This window comes from Falco punctatus, assembly GCF_963210335.1.
Source record: "Falco punctatus genome assembly, chromosome: 6".
NCBI lineage: Eukaryota > Metazoa > Chordata > Aves > Falconiformes > Falconidae > Falco > Falco punctatus.
In genome coordinates this window covers 85,282,241-85,306,087 of record NC_137585.1, presented here as the reverse complement: position 1 = coordinate 85,306,087, position 23,847 = coordinate 85,282,241, and the positions used below count along the sequence as shown (strand labels likewise).

At 42.2% G+C, this 23,847-nt stretch overlaps 2 protein-coding genes across 5 annotated transcripts in view; both read right to left on the bottom strand.

The window, feature by feature from the left end:
• MAPK12 (mitogen-activated protein kinase 12) overlaps positions 1–14,046 on the bottom strand; it is a 60,841-nt gene extending 46,795 nt beyond the window's left edge. For all 3 annotated transcript variants that reach the window (XR_013929181.1, XR_013929182.1, XM_080393973.1), the window contains exons 1-2: positions 8,775–14,046; positions 7,805–7,934 (exon numbers count right to left, since the gene is read on the bottom strand). Coding sequence is in view for 1 of the 3 variants with exons in the window: in XM_080393973.1 (XP_080250099.1) it covers positions 7,805–7,934; positions 8,775–8,890 (246 nt within the window). In the remaining 2 variants the exon portion in view is untranslated. The remainder of the gene's footprint in view (positions 1–7,804; positions 7,935–8,774) is intronic.
• A 3,072-nt stretch (positions 14,047–17,118) lies between these two features.
• Positions 17,119–23,847, bottom strand: part of MAPK11 (mitogen-activated protein kinase 11) — a 56,758-nt gene continuing 50,029 nt past the window's right edge. For both annotated transcript variants that reach the window (XM_080393962.1, XM_080393963.1), the window contains 3 exons: positions 22,573–22,651; positions 21,041–21,214; positions 17,119–17,794 (listed from right to left, as the gene is read on the bottom strand). In XM_080393962.1, coding sequence (XP_080250088.1) covers positions 17,721–17,794; positions 21,041–21,214; positions 22,573–22,651 — 327 coding nt within the window. In that variant the 3' untranslated portion in view covers positions 17,119–17,720. The remainder of the gene's footprint in view (positions 17,795–21,040; positions 21,215–22,572; positions 22,652–23,847) is intronic.

Sequence of the window (23,847 nt, the reverse complement as noted above, 5' to 3'; positions counted from 1 at the left end):
GCACAATGCAACTCTACAGACATTTCCTAAGGCAGCATGTTCATATACATACAGAGAGCCAGAAATGTTGTATGCTCTCCACAAATTTCAGTATTAAAAAGAAGGAAGTCAATGTTTTAGCAGTGATCTTATCCCATATGCACTTCTTTCCCTATCAAGTCCCACTTTTTCAGAAGTCCTGCTTGTCCTCTTCAAGGAGGTATTTCCATGCCTTCATTTACCTAAGCAAGAAATGTAAGAAAATAAACCCCATCGCACATCTGACTGTAGCCATGAAAGACATAGGGACATCACAACAACAAAATAAAGACACCTGAGAGGACAAAATTGTGTGGCTGCTGTACCACATCCGCCTGTGCACCAAAGCATTATCAGGCACCCGCTGTGAAACACAGGAGCATGAAGAACACGTGCCCATAAAGAACATACCAGCCCCAGAACACACTTAATGAAGTTCACCAACATTTCACTGCTGCTCCATTCAAGAAAACAGAGTTCCCAGTAGTTACTTAATACTATCTTATATACAATATACATTACTTCTGAGGTAAGGTTGCAAACTCATGGAGACAAGCTTATTATTGCTACAAATCCTCTGCAGCGAAGGATACCATCGAGACCAACACTCAGTCTCGGCTGAAGGGAATTTGAAATAACAAACCAGAAAACTTTTAACGTCAAGGATCTCACAATACTTCTTTTCTTGCTTTACAAAGCAAGCTTTCTAAAAATCCCCAAATCCATTTTAACAAACCAGAAAACTTTTAACGTCAAGGATCTCACAATACTTCTTTTTTTGCTTTACAAAGCAAGCTTTCTAAAAATCCCCAAATCCATTTTAATTTCCAAAACTGTAAGACATACTAATAGTTAATCAATTTAAAAATAAAAGTGAGGGACCCATTTCCTTTTGCTCAGTGATCTTTATTTAATAGCTGCGCTTTGGGATGATTTTCCTTGGAACAGAGTCATTAGTATTTCCATTTAGGTCACAGCTTTCTGCAGATATATTAAGCACAAGGAGGTACAGGATAAAATAAATCCTCCAAGGAAGATATAACTCCAGCTACTTCTTCAGGAAAAGAAAAAGAACTGGACAAAGTGTAGGAAACTCCCTTCTCCATAATATCATGGAAAATCCCGTGTCTGTCTAAAACGCTCCCAATTAAATACAGCATCTGTAAAAAAACTTCACAATAATTAAAGACAATGGCAAAGCACAAAAGTAAGACACCATGAAACAACTGCAAAAATCATTTATTTTTCATAGTGTGGCCTATACGAATGTAACCTTCTGTAGGTCTACTTTTGGTGTCAATTCAGCACAATTCCGATACTATCAGAGATGGAAGCACAGCTGAGGAATGAACCCAGTATACTCTGCAATGGCAATTTCAGCAGCAGTACTACCCCTACAGGGTCTCATTTTTCCCCCCCATTAACTCTGCCAAAAGGTAATTTCTCAAATGAATTAGCCCACAAAGGATGCATCTTGTTTCCTACTGCCCCATTTGACTGATTTTCTGGAGCTTCCCCTTAGGTACCTTCTTTGGTATCTCTAGGAGAGAGTGTAATACTGTGCCTCTCCCATCCTCCTGCAAAGCAAAACCACAGTAACAGCAAAACTATCGTCTAGTGGCGTAACTTGTTTTCCACAGGTATGCTTTTACTCAATATATTTACGTGGTTGATTACATTTCTTCCCTATGAAGCCAGTGGGCAGTGGGTGGCAGTGTCTCCAGCCTTTCTTACCTCTATTGTCTGTTATCCCTGACAATACATTTATAATGATCACCCTGACCAACTTTAACTACTGTCAACAAATAATGTCAACAAATAAATAACAGCTTTGCATTGATTTGGTGGTTTCTGCCCTTCCCTGCTCAGCTGCCTCATTTTCAAAACGTTATTCCAGCAGCAGAGCACAACCATGAAGAGCTCATCTCTATCCTCCCCTGCACTTTCATTTATTGGACTACTTCTGTTCAAGGACTGTTACATTGCATTTCTCTAAAGGAGTTTCTGATGTAACCAGCAGCACATCAATGAAAGACTCAGATCTTGTATAAATTAATAAGTAATGTAGGTTATGTCTCATACAGTAAGTGCTGCTTTCTCTTGCAGATGTTATGCATGAAAACACAGTGAAGTCGAGTGGCTTTGGCACTCTGGCTACAAACACAAGTACATGTTTTAAGAGAGATCGCTGCTGGGGTCCACTGAACTACATATTATGCTGCCTTAAATTTTCTGCATGAAGTTAGCTTCAGCTTCACGTTCCTGCACTGTTTCACATCACAGGGCACCTGCATCCTTTTACTATACTAAGAAGTCTCAATCTTTTTAAAATTTTAACTATCCACGCACAGGGCTTGCATTTTTCTTCCTCACTAATTACTACTACATGACACAAGAGATGCCTGCTGATGCACTGAGAGCTCCTTTCCTTTTCTCCTGCCAGTCAGCACAAGCCATACCCATGAGCATCACTATGATCTTCTTTCAAAGGACCCATATGTAACACTGGACACACCCAAATCCTACAGACAGACACATCTTCATCTCTGGTTTGGATGGCAATCCAAAGAGAAGGTTTGGGTTTCAGTGCTGTCTTCCTTATTTTCATTTACTGGACTAAGCTAGTCAGTCTGCTTTCTTAGTAGCCAAGGCTGGGGTGTGAATAAATGGCTATCAGCTGAAGTCCAGCCTAGGTGAAACACCTATTAGGCAGGTTTGTGAAAATAAGCAGAAATGGCAACCAGTACCACTATATTGATTTACTGGCTTTTAAGTACCACAATAAGTGACTCTGGTGTCCTGTTAGCTCCTTACTAGCTGTGCTAAGATTTCAGCCCCCATAAAAGCAGCCAGGAGTGTTTCTGCCCTACAAACTTTTGACAGCAATAAACTATCCAGTTACAACTGTATTTTTGCTTTCATAAAGACTCACAAGATTTGCCCTCTTCAGCCAGGATTACTGAATAGCACTTTACTGGTACTTGTGTTCCCAAAGGATGTGAAATTTTAGCTGGTTCAGTCCTGCAGGACTTGCTGTGGGAAACCTCTTCTAACACAGTGAGCGCACTTTCATCTGTAAAGGCATTGCTCATCTACTGCTCCTTTGTTGTTCTGATTTTGTACACTGCAGAGGCTGTTGCTCTTCCAATGCTCACATCAGGCTAGTGAACTGCAAAAGGTCAGTATTAAGATCTTCCTAAGGCAGGAACATAGAGTGCCCCACTATTTTCTCTGGAACAAACTCCTCCCTTGGTTGACACTGCGTAGGCATAAATAAAAAGCCCAACATTTTTTCAAAATACGGAAGTCAACAGAATTAAATATTAGCCAACATAAAAGTAAAGGCCTGCATCATCCTCAGAAATGTAATTGTAGAGAGACAGACAGTTTGGTGTCTGTTGAATACCTGAGTTCCTTCCAAAAGGGGAAAAAAACCCCCAACCCTACATGGTTCTTATAATGCAAAACACACACTGGTCTTCTGATGTGGGAATACAGCAGAGAACAGTTTCCACTCAGAGCAGTGAGCGAGAGCATGGACATGGTGATCTTAAAGGTCTTCTCCAACCTAAATAATTCTATGACTCTATAACATAGAGTACCTTTAAACAAATATTGCAGTTGCCTCTTACATACGGGATTTCCAGAAAGAGAAAACATCTGTAGAATATACTGACCCAAGAAACGTTTAATGGGCATTTGTCAAAATTTTTACACCAGAAACACATTCAGAATTTACGTTGGTAGAACTGCTTCAGAATTCCTGTGGGTGCTTATACATATACAGATATATACACATGTATACACACATGTATGCACCACACTTTGATAAAATCCCCACTCTGACGTAACTAAAGACATCAGCACGAGCTGCTTTTCTCTCCCTCTCTCCAGTGCCACCTCCCCTTGCCAGCTATTTTGCACTCCTGCTGGCAACTTCAAAACTTCTGTTAGCAAACGTGAAGGTGAGAAGGGCATGAGCCACTGTGCAGTTGTTTCAACAAAAGTGGGTATCACGGTATCACTTCCAGTCCAAGTACATAAGAAAATCCAAGTTATTTGCCAAATGAAACTAAAGGTTCTGCACCTCCGCTTACTTGTCTGGGTTTAGCTTTGCATACACAGACATCTCCATTAACTTCAGAAGAATACACAAATGAAGAGCTATGCAAATGTTTGAGAGCCAAGGCCAGGGCCAAAATTAGCACTGACCATATTTTCACTATTTTTGGTTTTAAGACAGAGCCATAATATATAGTTTTAAGGGTCCTCACTTTAACTGAGCACAGCATGGAAAGAAACAGGGAACAAAAACAGCACTACTGAAAAAAAAACCACCTTCCTAAAGGTAAACAGTCTGTTCTTTTATGCAAGATGCAGCAGATGTCGAAGAAATAATCAAGAGCAGCTAAGGCTGTAACTGGATGAGTACCTGAAGCTAGCATGAATAAATGAAGAAAGAAACCACCCCAAAAACAGTGCTTTCTTCATACTGTCTTAGCTGATTTTATTCCTCATTTTCACACCATTCCCTCTCTTGTGCCAAAATATATGTTTATGCAGCTACAGAGTGATCCGACAGCTTATTCCACTGGAAACTAACTTTTCTTTTTGGCAATGTCTGAGGAATTGATCTGCATTACACTGCCTCTAAGGCAGTAGAAGTAGCTTTGTGAAACATCTGAGATCCTCTCAAAGGCCTACCAAAAAAACCCAAATACATGGATACCAGTGCCATTAAGGGCTGTGATTTATCTCCTAACAGCCAAGGCCTCATCCTCTTCACACACAGCCTCTGCCCCCTAGTCCTCAACACCATTCCTCCTCTGGATTTGCTTGCAAAGAGTTGATGAGAAGTCCAATGCTACCAAGTTTGCATGGTTTATATAGAAATATTCCTCACTACATTTAAGTAACATCACACTTGAGAGCCATTAGGGAGAACAAATGTCTACTATATATGCTACAAAGGCAAGTCATGCCAGCAATCAGAGCTGTCTCCTCCTGAAAACACCTAAATAGACAAGCAAATTAACCTGTGAGTTAGCTTCCCTTCCAAGGTAAAATACAGTTCCAGTAAAATTCAGGAGAATGACTCATTTTTTACAGCACTCCTGGTTGTGCTGCACCCGCCCCACATTAAGCAGATGAGCGTATTCCTCAGAGGGTCTGTAATGGAGGTCATCTAGGGTATTAAGCAGTTTTCCTCCATTTTCTTCACTGAAGCATGACGTGCTGATAATTATATATCACTGTGGTATGAGTTTAATGGTATCTTCTGTTACCTTAATGGAGGATCACAGATACTATTTTTAACAAAATGTGTCAGATCATTACAATTTCTTCCATCATTCTGAATACAGCATAGGGTTAAATAAACTATGATAACATATTGCTACATGTTTAACACAACACTTCCCCAAAAGCTATGAATGGCAGAGATGGTCCATCGGGAGGTAATGACAGTGAAACAAACGAATCACCACACTCTTCATGTAATCCAACATCAAATGCTTCATGATTACAGAAGCAATTTTGAAAGAAAAAGACATCAGAAGAGCAAACTGGATGTAATTTTAACCATCAAATAAACAACACTGAAGTAGTTTATATCCTGAAGTCGGAAAAAAGCAGGATGAAGATTTGTACTGGCAGATTAGTGCAACATTGCAACAATATCCCAAGCCTAATGCATAGTATCAATACCCTTAAGAGTTGCTACCACATACCACATCCTCTACACACTTAGATTACCAATGCCCAAGACAAGAGAAGACAGTGGCATTGCTATTTCATTGTGGCCTCTGAAACAATTACTTCAGGAATTGTACATTGAACAATGACTTCATTCTTTGGTGGAAATACGCAAAGAAAAAAAAAAAAAGCCTCTGATAGAATGGTGGTGGGTCAAAGCGGAGGGCTGAAAATCCTGACAAGGAGTGACAGTGCCATTCTGGTTTAATTTTGCATTGGTGGAGAGGCTAAAGGAGTATCCCGAGATCAGCACAGGGACCGGAAAACCTAGAAGGCATTGTTGCTATTCCTAATTCACCCTGAGTGAAACAACTGACATAAGGGTGTGAGGCTAGGATGGCAGACGGAAATTCTCCTGATGGGCTGTACTGCCATGTCAGCCTTATCACAGATGGGTGGAGTAGTCAGCTTCTGCTTCCACGGTGCCCGCAAATCCCTGCAGGATCATTATTCAGTCTTTGTTCTCTAATGAGTAGATGTCATAATTCATAGTAAAACTTTTCCTTAGTACGCAGACCAGATTCCTCTTTCTGTAGCCTGAACTGTTTCCTAGGACTGTGAATTATTCCCTTCCTTCACATATATTGATTTGTAACTTTCACAGATTGTGCTCACGTTCCCCAGTGAGCATTTTCTTCTAGACTCTTTAAATTATCAAACGAGTCTATGGAGGGGTTCCAGAGTTTACCCTGAAGGGCATACACTGCATGAAAACTGCCAGGAGTGGAAAATGCTACCCAACAGATTATTTTTCTTCCGTTTCCCAGAATAATCTCAAAATTCTGGACACAGTTAGGAGCTTGGCAACTGCACGAGCTGCTCTGCTCCCAAATGTTCAGTAAAGAAAATGCTGAGAGTATGAAAGCCCACATGCATGACACAGAAGTTCCCTGCAAACATTAACTCTTTAACACATACAGCAGTGGTTTATGAAGAAGTTGCCTCAAAGGAATCAAGCAAAATAATCAAATGGATTAAAAGATTCAGACTAAAACATTTACAGGCACACAGGTTCTTAAGTCTATGAAAAAGTCTCTTTTTTTCTGGACAGTCAGGATAGCCCACAGATTATTCTTCAGAACAAACCTAGATATTGTTGCTACTCACAATATTAATGCTACAACATGAACGGCAATAACCGGCTATTGTTATTATCAGTTTCTCTCATCCTTGCTTTTGATCTCTTAGCTTTCCTTGAAGACCATCTTAATGGAGCTATGCTCTAATCTCCCACATTATAAAGCATAATTTTAGCAACTCCCCCCAAACTCTCTCTCTCCCCTCCCACCCCCCATGCATTCTCCAAGTCCACCCTGGGACCCTTCTCACCTAGAGTCCATACTTTTTTAAACCACTAAGCACTATCGGGACCAAGTATCTTTATCTCAATGAGACTTTCTACACTTCCTTCTACGGTTGTTCTTCCTTCACATTACATGGGAATCTTTGCAAAGCTCTGTATCCTATTCTACACTTCCCAGTAAAACAATTTATTTAGTCATTCACGAACTTTTCCTGTTTCACATTAGTACAATCTCAAAACGTTCGTATGTTTCATGAACAATGAAAACCAAGGAAAAGCCTACTCTCTCCCCAAAGATATGCATGTGTACCACAGGCATCTTCATACAAGTTTAGGAAAAGAAAGAAAACATAAGAGATGTTGGCACCCCAGATCCACAGACACAGACCCATGCTCTACATTCTCTGGCAGTTCACAGGAATATAGTGAGGGAAATTGTAAATTTTGTTCCTTAATCTCTCTCACTAGCTCTGAGCACAAATTCCACTGTGGTCCTAACCTTCCCCAACCAACCTTTCTGACACGGACATGAAGTGGTGTTTCCCACAAAATATTCTCGTTTGTGTGAGATGTTTGTCGATAAAGGATACACAAACCAAACACAGGCTGAAATATTCCTGAATTCCATTCAGCTACACATCTGCTTTGCCCAAATCTATGTAACTTCTTTGGTTTTAGGGTGTGCAAACCACGGCCTTGGGGGCGGCATCTGCTCCTGACCCAACTCACGTTTTCGTGCTTCATGTGTTTCAGGAGGCGCAGCTCTCGGTAGGCTCGTTTGGCAAAGAGCTCGGACTGAAACGGGCGGTACAGTTTCTTAATGGCCACTTTGGTACCGCTCCTTCCATCGACGGCTGAGCTGCGAGGGAAAGGGAAGCGCCCGGTGAGGGGGAGGCCCGGCCGCCCGGTGAGGGGGAGGCCCGGCCGCCCGGTGAGGGGGAGGCCCGGCCGCCCGGTGAGGGGGAGGCCCGGCCGCCCGGTGAGGGGGAGGCCCGGCCGCCCGGTGAGGGGGAGGCCCGGCCGCCCGGTGAGGGGGAGGCCCGGCCGCCCGCCAGGTGCCGGGCCCCGCCACCCCTCCCCAGGGCGCCGGGCCGGCAGCGCCCACCTCCGGCCTCTCCCTTTCAACGGGCTGCCGGGCCCCGTGGTGAAAAGTAGTCAGTTTTCAAGAACTTTAAAGAGGTACGTCTGAGGAGAAAGGGGGAAAAAAAAAAAAAAAAAAAAAAAAGCGAAAAAACAAGAGCAAAAAATCCCACAAAACCACCACAAAGCCAAACCAGGCGACCCGCCCCAAGGGCCACCACCCCGCTTTCGGGGGCGCGGCCGCGCCGGGGAAGCCGCGGGCAGCGCTCCCGGGCAGGGCTGGGGCGGCGCCCCGGGCTGGAAAGCACGCTGGGGCGGCAGGGCGGGCGGCACGCCCGCGGGCTCCGCTGCCGAGAGCGGGGCTCCCCAGGCGGCACCGCCCGGCGCCCGGCTCGGGGGCGGCCAGGTGGGCAGCGGGGCCGCCCCCCTCAGCCCCCGCGGGGCTCGGCGCCACCGGGCGGGGCCAGGCACAATAACCGGAAAAAGTTGGCAGGGAGCAAGGCGGGAGAGGGCCGGCCGGAGCGGGCCGAGCCGCGTCCCCCGGCCCCGGGCAGAGGCCACCGCGGCGCCCCGCCACCGCCCCCTCCCGGGCTGCCCCGCCCCGCCGCGCCCCGCTCACCAGACGGCTCCGTAGGCGCCGGACCCCACCGGCTGCAGGTCCCGGTAGCGGTCCCGCACTTCCCAGAGGGTCTTGGTGATCTCCTGCCGGTAGAAGCCGTTCTTGGGGGAGGACATGGCGCTGCGGTCCCCCGCCGGCACCCGCCGACAAAGAGCCCGGGCTGGGGGGTGGCGGGGAGCGGGAGCGGCCAGCGCCGCCGAGCCGGGCTGCGGCGAGGGGCTGGGCCTGGGCGAGCGGCGCCTCCCGCCCCGCGCACCCCCCGCCGGGAGGCCCGCCCGCCTCGCCTGTCCCCCGCCGGGGCCGCGCCCGCCCCTCCGCTCCCGGGCACCTGGGGCTGCGCTCCGCCGGGCTGGCGAGAGGCGTCGGGGGCGCGCACGGGCGGGGAAGCAGGTGCCGAGGCTCCCGCTGCCCGCCCCGGTCCTTGCCGCGGGGCTGAGGACGAAGCCGGCCCGGCCCGCTCGGCGCGGCGCGACACTTCTCGGGGGGCTCGCCGAGCCGTCGCGTTCGGGATCTGCCGGGATGCGGCTGGCTCTTAGGTGGAAGCGTTAAGGAATCGGAGGGGCTGTTGCGGGCGAGCGCGGGGAGCAGGGAGGCGAGCCGCTGCGGGCTCCCCGGCGCGCCGCGGGGCCGGACACCGCGCTCCGCGCCGCGGTTTGTGCCGTTAACTGGCGGCTGGCACACGCGGCTCAGCCGCTCTGAGCAAGTGGTGCCGCATGGAGCAGTTGAAGCGGCAGCTTGAAACAGTTGCAGGGCTGGAGCAGGGAGGAGGGCGACCTTCTCCCTATCCCTGTGATTAAATAGGCCTGGACTGACGTGTGTAAGGCAAAGACCTGCTTTAAAAAATGTTTTACGTATCCTCTGTGTGAATATCATTAAAATTCTTGTCCTTCGGGATCTGGTAAAGCCTTTGTTTTGTCTGACTTCACCCCTGAGCAATGTTGCTGAGGTTAGATAATTCAGACTTGCTGTCACTAGAGTTCAATTTGTGGCTTAGCTCAAAAGGGGCAACCTGGCCAAGTGTTGTTGTTCCTGATGCCTTTTCCGTAGTTGCCATGGGCCCAGAACTTTCCATGTGGAAGAGCAGCCCTGCTTTCCCTCCTCCCAATATTTAAGCATTGGCTTGGGAGGAAAGCATCCCTCCCCAGCAGCTGTGCATCCCAGCGCTGCGCTCTGCTGACTGGCAACCTGTTCGACTCCCTGGGATAGTGAAATTGGAAAGCAAGCTTCTGGCATTTGGCAGGTAATGTGAGGCTCATGGCAAGTGTTAGATTAACGATACGCGTCTGCTTTTAAATCCACTGTCCCAACAGATTTTTTTTTTTAATTTGTTTTTTTAAATTTCTGACATCACTTTCATGCCATTTTGCTATTCAGGTGATGGCTGTGAAGGGTAGAGCAGCTTCCACTCAGTTGTAAGCCAGTCAATCAGTTAATTACTTTTAACAAGGAATATATATGTTTCTAATACAGTAAGGATTAGTTCTGCTTTTGACCCGTCACCTACCTTTCCTTTATTCAGTTGTGGCAAAATGATGCTTTCTTATTGCTTGCTTTTTATCGAGGTGGAAAGGAGATGATTTTGATACAGTAGATGAAAGTACTAACCCAGCACCAAGACAACGTTACTCTAATGCAGAAGATGAGAATATTAAAGAGAAACTTTTGTAAGATATTTTTATTTCATTGACAAAGTTGGCCAATGCTGGTTTTCCCATGTTTTTCCTTCATTTAAGTATTTAGGTATACTTTGCTACAGATGGATGAGGTAGCAGCGTAGGTCGTACAAGACCACCTTTCCCCATCAGGTCACACACACAGCAGCAGAGAAACTGATAAACTTACTGAAGAGACTGGGAAATCAGCCTGTTGCAACAAGGGAAGCTTTGTCCAGTAAAACCATTAAAAGTGTCCGTGTGAGGAGTGAGATGAGAAACTTGGATCCATCCACAGTTGATAGATCTTACAGCAGCATCACAAAATGTGTGAGCCTCAGCTTTCTGCTAGGCTCAGCTGGATACATGGTAATGTGTTTTTCCCAAAGACAATCTGTTGCAATGGGACTAACAGGATACTGCGGCTGTATCTTATCCCAGGCATTGTGTGCTTGCCAGGGTAAATTATAAAAGGGATGCTATCAGATGTTTCTGCTTTTGGCATATGTTTATTGTAAAGTTTATAGAACAAAATGGGACCTTCTTCAAACATCATGAATAAAAGATAAATGCATGAATGATGGAAAAATCCCACTTTTCTAATGCCCATCCCATAAAGGGGAGCATGGCAAGGTCGTTACTGGGAGGAAACATTTATTTTGATACCTTTGTTGTTGTTTTTTAAAGAGCCAACTTTCAGTGTTTTGGCAGGTTGCCATCAGCTGCAAAGCACATGAAGTAGATGGGATACTTACAGTAGTCTTTCTAATCCCTCCGGGGACTGAGAGCTCAATTTACACTCCAGCCTGGATGTGAGGCTTCAGTGCTGGAGCTCTGCAAGAGAGCGCTGAAAAGGCTCACCATGTTTTCCTGAGAAATTCTGCATATATGGAGTCTGGTGAGAGGGTTTGATGGCAATGCTGCTCGCAACAAAGTGTTAATTAGCAGTGATACAATGGCACCACTTAGTTTGTCAGGAGCTGAACTGCAGGCTGGCTACCTGGCTCTGAGCAAAGGTGGCGTCACTCTGAGGGAGAGGGACTGGGACCTTGGTCCCCAGTCCAAGTACTGGCAACGCGGCTTCAACAGGAAGAAGCAGGAAATCATACAAAGTCCATTGAAAAATCAAACATGTTCCCAACGTTCTGTCTATGTCTGTAAGATGTCTTCCATATGGTCATTGTATTCTTGAATCACTAGTTCACATACGAATAATTCAGTTCTGTTAAATATACCTTAAATGTCAATGAACAAAACATCTTGCTGAATTGTCAAAAGCTGATTCCTAGAATATTATTTTTTTAACCAGCTGTCTATATCCCCACCATGAAAAAAGCACCCTGGTTTTGTCTACTTAGATAAGTTGCCATGAAGGAAGGAAGTCCATTTTATTTATTACAACAATAAGTAAAGCTTAAATAACGATAATAATAAAAAAAATCTCAGTTTTCATCTGAAAATATTCCCATGTTGTTGTGTCCCCACCCTTCCCCACTGGAGCTGCTGCCAACTATTTTGCAATATTTCTGGTTTTGTGTCTCTGCCCCTTGAGCAGGGTGCTTCGGTTCCAGTTTCTGGGATGCGGAGCACCCCTGGGGGCCTCGCCAGAGCACATAGCCATCAGCAGAAAGGAATAAATATGCACCATCTAAATGCTTTTTTTTTAAAAAAAAGATTTTATTTTTTACACTATCCCTTTAATTTGTTCAAGAGGTTGAGTGAGAACTTACTAAGTAGCTATTTACTACCCCATTATTCATGCTTGCTGGAGGGGGTGGAGGAAGCCAGGCTGAGTGTGGAGTGTAGCAGACAGCTATGTATAAACCAACTGCTTTTAACCCTCTCCTAACTCTTTCTCCTCAGAGCCTGCCTAAAGATCCTTTTCGCACTCATTCCTACAATAAACTGTAGGAGTTTAGTTTTTAAACTGTCACAGATTGTTGCAGTCTGAGATGCTATTCTGCACAGAGGAAAAAATAGTCTTGTGTTGAAGAGTATCCCAACTTTAGTGCAAAAATCATATGAGCAGTGTTAATGGCTATCACAGTTTGATAGCTTTGCTTGTCACTACACAGTTGTGCACATCACCCGTTTAAAGCACCAAAACCCTGGTGGTACTCTTACCCCACCCATCTTTCCCATCCTCCTTAACATTGCATTAATTTGTTGTGTTTCCATCTCAACCCAGTGAGAGAGCTGGACAGGGCAGGAGTATGGTGTGTTATTTTTGCATGCAACGTAATGTAACTAGGGTTTATTCTTGATTTGAGCCTCCAGACACTATTATAAAATGAGTATGAAATAGGAATATATTACCTTTGTGCTAATCTACAGAACATTTTATAAGGAGCAAAGTATGGCTCAGTGGAGGCTGCCAGTTATGGCAAATCTAATGTTTGTCTCAGGGCTACCACTGTGATTCAGTATTTCTCCTGTGTTCAGTGTTATTTGTGATTAAATTGGAACCTAAAAGGACTAGCTAAAATCTCTGTGCTACAGTACATATCTTAATTAGTGACAATAATTGAAGCTGGGAGACTATGTGAGTGCAAAATGAACCATTTGTATGCACGCAAGATTGAAGCCTAATTGAACAGTTTTGCTCATTATGTAGAAATTTCCCATCTAATGGACTGAGTGTTGGCTTGGTTGGAAGACCAGTGTTTGCATAGGAAACTCACAATATATTCCCTCCTTGTAGTGAAAACCTAGACCATTTTAAGCATGTCAGTTCAATATTTTATCTTACAGCAGAAAGAAGGTCAGTGACAGCGACACTAATGCAGCTTTCTGAGTCTCTTGGTACTTGTCCCTTAAAAACCCTTAGGCTTTTTGCCTGTACTCATAAATTAATGACACTTGGTACTCTCACTTGTGCGAGTTTGCTGATTTTCTAAAGACTGGCTTTAGAGAATTCTGCTGCATCCATAAACACTAGCAGCACAGTTCACATGTAAGAGAAACAAGCAGCTGCCTTGAAAGCAATCAGAGGTGTTGCTATTAATTCCTTCCTAAGGAGGCTGCTCTTACTGAGGCTGAATTCCTTTCTGCTACTACCAAAGGACATAATTTGCCCAATTTATAGGGCAATTCTCTTTTAGCAAGAGCTAAATCTTTACCACCGCTCATCTGTCAGGGATTCCTGGGCCAAGTCAGCAATTTATAGACATAGCAAAGGATACTTAAGTAATTTATGCCTGCAGCTGAATCCAGTGCTTTTTGAACAGATTCATCTTTGACCAGGTCCCGAGAGTCAGTAAGGTAGAGGTCTGTTTTCTTGTTATGATCCAGGAGCACACGACAGGAAGAAAGGAAGGAAATGGCTTTTGTATTGGCTCTTCCCCACCTCTATCAAAGGTGCTTTTGCTGCCAGCATTTTGTCCTGTAAAGGGCTGTCCTCCTCCTGTCCTAGGGTGAGCTCGCTGTGCTGGGTTCTGCAACATCCTGGTCCTTCTTCCCTCTTGTTTTCATCTTTTGCACCACATCAAAAACACACCAAAGGCACTAATGGGATTTCTGCAACAAAACTGTCTTATTAATGCTCTTGACCTACTAGTGAATGATATATTTTTTCATACATCAGTGTTGATTACCTATTTTCCTATTATTCCCCCCCCCCCCCCCCCCAAATTCTTAAAGTTATTAGTAACCCTGCTGTTTCATACTTGTGTAGCTATGTTCTGGGAGGAGGAAATTCTGTGTATTATGGCACGTGATACCCTCTATTACTGTGCTTTTCCGCTAAACTATCCTTGTTTTTTCTTTCCATTAGCACATTGTAAATTAGAGATTTCTTTAGTCTTGCTTTTATTTCTTGCTTTGGCTGTAACACATCGATTTCCTGCTGCTGGGCTTCAGTGCTGATGAGGTAGAGAGCTTAAAAAATAAAAGATGCAGATTTTAAAAGAAGTGTAGTGTATACTTACATATGTCAAAAGATTGAGATGTATGCAAAAGACTTGTTTTTCCTTTTGCAAGACCTTTTGCTTCCAGGGATGATAAAATTACTAGACTTGGGGTTGCACTTAACACTCATTATAAGGTGACATGGATACATACTAGAGGTGATTTCAATTCAGTAGGTGGAGCGATAACAAGCTCTTGTGACTAAAAGCTGAAATTAGGTAAATTCAGATTGGAAGGAAATTGTTAACAATTACAGTAATTAACCAGAGAAAGCCCTCAGAGAGTTGTGTTCTCCCCCAGTGGAAGCCTGAGGTGCCTTCTCTGCTAGCATGGCCCAGCCCAGCCCCCGAGCATCCCTTCTGTGCTTCGCAGGTGCTCGAAGATGATGAGCACCCTAATTTAGTGGCCTAAAATTTACTGAGCTCTCCTCAAACGTACATGCGGGGTGTAGAGGACCTATGAAAGCATGACTGTAATAATAAGGGTAGGAGTTGTGCCAGGAGATTAAAACCTCACAGTTTAAGCAAGCTCCACTACAATTTTTGCAAGTAAAATCTGGGCCATGTAAACAATGCCTTCATTCAAGAGATTTTTAACAATTAGATTTTTATAAAATAAAATCCTTACTTTTATTTATCTTTAAAATGTATGTTTAAGTGATCTGCCTTACAGGTTCACCAAGCCTGACAAAGCCCTTACTCCTAGATGTTAACCTCTATTCGCTTGTTCCTTGGTTGACAAATGGTTTTTCCTGTCTGTGTCCAAATGATAAGCATTGTTAGCACTAAGCCTTCCACCTTTATCTCCCAGTGGGGTACTGGCTTTCCAATTACCCCGTCCTGCTGTTGCAAACTGATAAATTTACCACATTGCAGTCCCGCATCGGATTACCGTGAGGGAATCGGTTACCTGCTCTAGAAAACTACATTAATTAGTGGCTTTTGAGGCCTAGGAAATCACTTTCATTTTGCAAATCTAGGAAAAAGACGTCTCTCTCCCTACTGTTTTTCTTGATGTTAAAATGAGATGATCTATGGGTTTTGATGGTATTTCATTAAAAATAGCTGAGCTCTTGTTACCCATTGCGGTCACCTTTGATTAGTTTAAATGTGGCTATGATTGTATTCTTCCTACATAATTCATCTCCTAGAAAAAATTACATCTTTGGATGTAAAAGGAGTTATTCAGAGGAAGTTTTAGAGTTGCCAGAAGAACAAATTTTGCAAGTGATATGAAATTTTTTTTCTACCTCACAGCAGAGCTATGGCAAGAGCAGAACGTCTGGTCCTTGCCTACCAGAGTTTTGCACATCCTTTTAAACATTTGGTGATGGCCACCCTCACAGCCAGGAAACCAGATTAAACAAATGATGGGACAAATTCCACATGAAATTAATTATTGCTGGATGCAGGAGGTTCTTGTGAAACCTCTTTCCTTCATCCTTGCCCCTACAGCTGGAATAGAGCTGCAAAACAGGCTAGCAAGCTCAGTATCAGATTTCAGAGAAAATAAAGCACAGAGCTACTCTTCTGCTAACTGGTAAACAAACAAATAGGAATATTTAAGACATGACTAAGTGATTATTTTCATTATGTAGTCAGACAAATAATTTAAGGATTTACAACCTTTTCACCTATTCTAGTCAGCATGAAATTCAGTCGTTGCATGACCATTACAGGCCTCATCCAGCTTCGTAGGAAGCCGAAGTAATGACAGCCAGATAACACTTCAAAGGACTCGCAAGAAACCCACACAGGCATTTACTTTCAGATTAATACGCCTTGCAAAAGGTTGAATACAAGTGGCTCTATTCCACTGGATGCAAGTATCAGGTAACTGGCCAACACAATCAACAGTGGTCCACCACAATTAGGTATACATTTTCTAGATTGAATGCTTACTTCTATTTCTCAACAAACAATACTGTATCCAGTATCTGAAAAATCAAAGTTCTTGGACTTGATTTTTTTTAAAATCTGTTTATTAAGAAAAAGCTTTCCTTTTTACATAGAAAAGATAGAGGAAGGTAAATAAATGCAGTAGAACTCATCAACTCATGTAATAGCTGTACAACTGAATCTTAATGACAGACGTTGCAGAAAACCTAAATATTATAAAAATCCACCTGAAAATGAGACTCTGACAGAGCCAGAACAAGACACAAAAATTAACAACATTGGACAACTGTGAATCACAAGTATGTAGAAAGATACAGCCAGTACACCACAAGAGGCCACATGCCAAAGGACGTTCCTGTTTCAGTATTGTGTCTTCTATGGGGAAATGAGATAAATTTGGTTCTTAAAGAAATCTTGGTATCTGGTGTATCCTGCAATTTCTAATTTATTTTTCCAACTTCTCTGAGCTGGAAAGCCTTTAAAGTTTTGCTTAAAAAAGAAACTCTGATGAGATGGATATTTTGTTTTTTCAGAAATAAATTCTTAAATCTTGTTTTGTCATGTCTTCCAATGGCAATTACTAGCTTATTTTCCCAAAGATTACATGAAGGAAAATAAGACAGTGACGTATATTGAATTCAAAGCTGTGAACTGAACTGAGTACTCTTGCACTGCCATCTGTGACAGTCTTTGCTGAAGCTTGCAGAAGACTACAGAGATCTGCCACAGTGTCTTCAGGGCACCTTCCCATGAACTCGGGCAAATTCACCAGCAGTCCACCGATGGCAGCTTAGGAGTACCATTGGGAAGTAAAATCATCTCGCAAATGGGTATTTTGTAGATTAAAAAAAATATACATGGGGAAAATAATGAGAACAGACACCTGAATGGCAACAGAAGACAAAGATTTATTTTTACTGACTTTCATCTGGTGTTAAAATCGCTTGAGAGACATCCAGTAAATTTGTAAGACCATCACAGATATGACTACATATGCATATTCTGTCTATCTCACTACCATGCCCTCTCTTCATAAAGGCACTAACTATAAATAATTCGAAAATGGACAGATAAAATGCTAGAAAAAAAAATGGACTGCTTGTATGGACTTCTATGTTTATGTTTGTATACATTCATGCTTTAAATGTACAATTTTAAAATTAATTTAAAAAGTCACTTTTATTTTGGTAATACAACCGATAAAATGAAACATGCAGAACACACAGCTTGACAGAACTCAGTGCATAATTTTGTCAGAATGAAGCAGTTCTTTATCACCCTTTGTGAGTTGGGTATACATTCATATTACAAGGCAAAAACCACCCCCACCCAAAACAGACAACATCTGGCTTCTGTATAATGCCTCTGCTTTTCCACATCTTCTCCAACATCTTTGGATAGTAAGATCTACATCTGACCACAGGTTAAATTGTATGGTTATATTTTAACAGTCTTCTTAGTGCAGCAAGGCAAGACAGAGCTGCCTGTATTCACTGTTCTATCTCCAGACTATCCATTTTTAAGTCGGGGGGTTTAAAGCTAATCACTTCTTCATAGGTAAGTTCTGTAGAGAGGGTGTAAGGCAGAAAGAAGAATTAGGTGATATTCTCTTCAAAAGACAAATATTCCAGACAAACCAGTTCTATGGGTGCATGCAACTTGTAGTTTCTATTTCCAGCCTTTTTAGAGTCCCGATCCAAACCCAGACTGAATTCACTAGGAATCTTTCTGTTAACCTCAGATTACAAATTAGACTCCCAAATACTGTTATTGTACAACATGTCTGCCCCCTTCAGCTAATTACTAAAACACACAGGCCCTGAAATGGAAACGTCAATTATGCTGTCAGATGACCTGCCAAAATGATGTAATAAAAGACAAAATGCAATGGAAAATGGAACCTTTAAAAGCACCCAAACAGGTTTTAAAATGTATACTTCTAATTGTGGAGCATATTCATCATCTCGCAGTCAACTGCCTGCCACAGAAATCCTTTGCAATTCTATGCTATTGCCTTGGGATCTAGGTTTTGGGTTTTTTTTTTAATGTTTTATTGTTAACTAATTTAACTTTAAGGTCCTTTGAAAAAATGTTCTTTTCTTAGAAGCCTGTAACAGTTCTATTTTCATCAAGAAAGGCTTAGCTAGAAACATGGATTCCCTGCTATTTTACCTTGCTTTAGGAATAGCCCCTATAGGAATAGTATCTTTTCATGCCGACAGTCATGCCCTGTTTTGTGCCTTGCACAGTAATAGAACACATCGTCAGTGGCTACCTCCTATGTACTTTCTCAAGTCAGATATTGCATTTTAAGGACCAGATCCTGCTCACACATAAATACCTGGCTAATAATGCATTACTTCAGGTTCTGTTTTCCAAACAGTGATGTTTAAATCATATCAAACTTGTGCTGCCTATTAGCTTGTTTATTAAACAGATCTGCGACAGCTGCTACACCTGCATGTGGACCTAGCACTCCTCTAAAAAGTATGTAAAAATCTTTGGGCTGAACCTTGCTTGTGCTCTGGTTGTGTTATGCTGTAGCATGGTATACAGTGACCTGCATGCCAGCTTTGGTGAAAGATTTCTCTGAAAGAAATTCTGTGTGCAGAACCTCTGAGGCAGAAGGATTCGTTAGGTGGCTCTTTCAGTGATTGACCTGTGGCTATTAAGTAGCATCCTGACTGAAGTCAGAGGAAGCCAGCATCCTCACAAATTGGACACCTGGAACTGTATTAGAAATTATTCCTGCTGGCTGTGCATCATATGTTTATGATGCTTTTTACCTGGTTCTTGTGACACCTACTCAGCAGAGAGTACAGGTGTTACGCTGAGATATGTGCAACTGGAGCAACAGCTAAGGAGAGACAGTGCATAGCATTCAACTCTGAATAGCATAATCTTGGCCTTTAAAATTTTGAAATATTTCCTAACTGATTAAACGTGTCACAAAGAAATCAATGAGCTTGGGCTGCAAGCCTCAGCAGTGTGCAATGGAGGCCAAGGAAACAAGTGCATAATATGTAAGACAAAGTGTCTGAAATCTCATTTCACTTTGCTGCCCCAGTTGCTCTTGGGATCAAGCGCCACTTATTTTTAATTTGAAAAATCTAAATTTTTTTCCTCTGAGAAAAAGAGGAGAAATATGCCATTGACATCTTGAGAAACAGAGTCAATATTTCACCAACAATTAAAACATTTTATGCAAATGGTCACCTTTCATGTCATCTTATTTACATGTGGCACATACTGTACTAGAACATAAAATGTTTAAGCCCCAAGACAAAAATACCGCCAGGAGGAAGAGCTGCACGTCCTGCACCAGTTTTGAGATTTTTGTCTCAGGCCTTTTTTTCCCCCTGTATAAAGAAGGAATTTGACTTGTAGTCCCAGCAAGGACAGTGATGTAGAAAAATATGGTACTGTCTTTCCTAAAGAATTCACCTCCACATCCTCATTTCTGTTCAGAAAGCGTTAAGCCAAGATTGTTCCTGAAATAATTTCAACGGAGTTTCATCACAAACAGAAATGAGCTTCGTAACTCGGAAATTGTTAAATTTTCCTGTTAAAGACTCAGTCAACTGAAAAAGCAGCAGAAAACAAATCATCCACTCCTAAGTACAGCAACAAATTCAACAGGCCTCTCAATAAACAAGATGTATGGGCAGTGCTGTATGCTGCCAGGTTTTGCACAGGACAGCACGTGTAAGGAGTAAGCGACACCAGTCAATCCTCCTTGCTTATACCGATGCAGTAGGCTTCTAGAAAACCCTTTTCAGCGCTCTAGCAGGTTGCTTTATTGTAGAGAGACCTGTGACCCTGCTCCTATCTTTCTTTAAGATGTATTTGCTGTAGACAGTCTGCTCATCTCCCCTGTAATGCCCAGAATAAAACATGGCACAAGTGGAAGGGCATGAGTAAGACATGGGAGGTCAGTGTTTTTCATCATAAATCTACCCACTAAGCTAATAAATTTTTATCAAACCTTTCTGGAGTAAAAGTTACAGAAGATAGACATAGAAAAAGAAGAACATTTACTTTATAGAATACGTATTTCATCTTAAGCCAAGGAAGGGATTTTGTTAATGAACAGGAACAATTAGTTTTCTAAAACATTACCCTCAAAATGTCTAGTAAGGAGTTTTGAGCATAATATGTCCTCACTAGACAATGATGAAATTGGACTGCACTCTTCAGTGTACTTGTTTACTTAATGTTTAGCCACCTTATGTCCGTGATACTGTAGTGCAATACGGTTATGATGCAAGCATAGAATTAACTAACAAAAACCCTGTTGTTGCAGTATTTCTCAAGGATGGGTTTTGGGACATCACTCCCAAGTAAAATCACCAACTCCCATCTCAAACAGGAAGACACACCATAGCATGGTTTATCTATTAATTCCAATTACTTGGCTATCTAAAGAATTGTTAACAAAATAACACATATATGTGGAAAATATTAATTTCTCGTTCTGAACAAAGCTAGACCAGAATCCTAAATAGTGTCACTTTCCCTAGGACAGTTATTTCAGTGGAGGGTCTGACCTAGAAGACTAAAAGCTAGACAGAACGTGTGGTTACCTGGTAACTAGCATCAGCTTGCTATAGGGAATCTAGTGAGGAGATGACAGAATGGGGGAAGGGAGCAAAATCCAGAGAAGAAACAAGTGTTTCCACCTCTCCGCTCCCACAAGTACACACATGGACTTAAGAGTTCAAATTGCTCTGGCTAGAAACAAAGGAAAACTGTTATTTAGGTAAGGTTTTGTTCTGCTGCATGTATTAACTACTGTGTGCAAATCTGTTACCTTTCCATTCATCTATGGTTCGCTCCTTATTCTCTATTGTCTCATCGTACAGCTCGGCTTCAGGTTCATCATCTGGATCGTGATACTGTACAAAGTATGGATGTGCAAGTGCTTCTGAGGCAGTAATTCTTTTATCGCTGTCTAATATAAGCATCTTCTCAAGAAGATCTACAGCTAAGGGAAAAACAGAAATGCAGTTCAAAGCCGGAAGAGACCATCTAGAAATAAAAGAGAAGGCAACTGTTTACACACAATCTACTCTCACTCACCGTAAACACAGTTAACATTATTGGCAAACCCACAAAATTTAAGCAATATAACGAATAAGTTTTGAAGATTTTATACTGTGAATACAATTTTCAGAGCTGAAGGAAGCTTCTGGTTTGCTTGCGGTATGCACAAAAGTTCATTATAGTCAGACATCCAAGGCCTGACTTCATTCTGAAAAGACCTCTGTGTGCTTAGAAGTTAAATATTCTGTGTTGAGCATCATCTGCTTAACTTGGTCCCAATCAGTGCAAACTTAAGTAACTTAAAATGTGAATGTGAGATTACACTTTTAATTAGCTGCAACAATGAAATCATCAGATGAAAACCCCAAAGTAACTTTACAGAATCCAGCATAAAGAAAGTATGTTTGAAGTTGACAGTTGCAGAGTATTAGAAATGAGAGAGATCTGTAAGGCTGAAATTGATTTTATATGGAATGTTTATCACAACTGTTTAAAAGACTAGATAAAAATTATTTTTAGCGCTTTCATATAAGCACTATCATTAATTTGCCTCTTTGATTTTTACAGTTTGCACTTCATGCAAATAAATCCCATTTTTTATAAGAAAGCATTCACAGCTACTTGTATTTGTAAAAAATAAAGTTGTCTTTTAATACACAGAATGAATTAAAAACATTTTAACTCATAGTACTGCCCTATATACAATGTTTTAATGCGTGCTTGATGGAGCTGACCAGGCAGAGTAAGATGACTGATGACTCAAACATCTCCTTTGCCATGTCACAAGGAATGGTTCACAAAACCATCTCTTTTGCACAGGCAGAACCAATTGGTTAGACATAAAAACAACAGTGCTGTATCAGACCAAAGGTCTAGCCTGGTATCCTGTGTCCAACAATGGCTAATATATTCCTAGGAAATAATACTCAAAAGGGTCATTCAAACAAACAGCTATACTTCCTGGTATATTCTTCTGCTTGCCAGCAATTTACAGCTCATGGCCTTCCTGAGCCAGAAGTGATGCCTCTAGTCTAGATCATGTGACATTTTTATTTACTCCTGCTAAATATAGCCGACTTTTGCTTTTCATCCACAGACCATTTTCCTTTAGGAGGTTCCTGTAATCTCCATCAGAAACAAAAGACACAGACATCATGGAGGGATAAGTCTCAGGATGAAAGGTTAAGCAATGCTCTTCTCACTGGTCTGATCATTATTATATGGGATTATCTAGCAAAGGAAGCCTTGAGTTCCTAAGTTAGTAAAAAGATTTAATCTTTATCAGTCTGACTTTCTTACCTAATGGATTGGCACCACGAAATACTGCTTTCAAATCCTGTTGAGGCATTTGTGGAAGAGATTCAATGTATTTTCTTGCCTAGGAATAAATCAATACACATACCACATGCACAGAGGTTAAATTTTGCCCAACAGTAAACACATCAACTTTAAAAGTAGTATTTTTTATGTTTCTTATACATGGGAAAAGGTTTCCCATGTATAAATAAAACTACAATGTACAACTTTGTTTTAAACAGTCACTCCTGTATATCGCACAACAAGGAAGAGAGTTTTAAACAGGCATATTTTCCTCTAAGGATTATGTGTTAGCACTTGCATTTTCACCTATGCTTACTGGTTCATTGCAGTATATTCCCAGGGAACACACACATGTAATGTTCAACCAGAAACTGCAATCTAAATTGTCTTTCAGTTACTCTCAGTGAAGTCTGAGTCCTTCCCTCCTCTCTCTGCTGTCAAACAGCAGCTTCACTAACCAAAGTACAAATCCTGATACTCCCAGGGCGCAGATCTTCTGATGTTTAATATAATTTATAGCCTGCCTTGTCACTGTGGCTGTGAAAACCTCAGCTAGGAAAAGCCTATCCACATATTGGACCCACAAATGCCAGCATGGAACCTGCCACTACATAAGCTATGGATTTCTGGGCTGAGGTAGATAGGTTGGCAAGAGAGGAGGTTGAATGCTAAGGGCTGGGATCAGACAGAACAGGGAATTCAGAAAAGGAGCAGTTAAAGAAGAGGCAAATGGCTGTCCCCAAATCCATAAAAGAACCCAGGTGGTCTTCAAACAAACCTTAATTCCTTTAAAACATGTTTGTGTTACAGGGCTGTCTCCCTGCATGCTTAGCAACCCTGTAAGACTATCTGCAGGAGGCTAACTAAGCATCCTTGGCCTACTGAAGACAACAAAGGAAATAAAGTTTTTCATACCAAGCAGCTCCATGACTTCAAGTGAGATAGCAGACTGAGAACTATTGAACTATCTTCCAGACTATCATGAAGCAACTATAAAATACTGTGACATATCATCTGTGCGATCCTACAACCACACTTGGGAAACAGATCCTGTTCCCTACACTGTTCTGTCTGCCGTCATGTTAATTTCTGCCGCTACGATGAACTGATATAAAAATATTTTAAGTCACTATATAGCACAGTCTCTTTTCAAACTGTGTTCTAATTTAACAAGGCAGACAGATATTTTTTTTCTGTTTCTTGTAAGATGCAAGCATATTCTAGCAAAACTCTAGACCACCTACCATTAGTGAC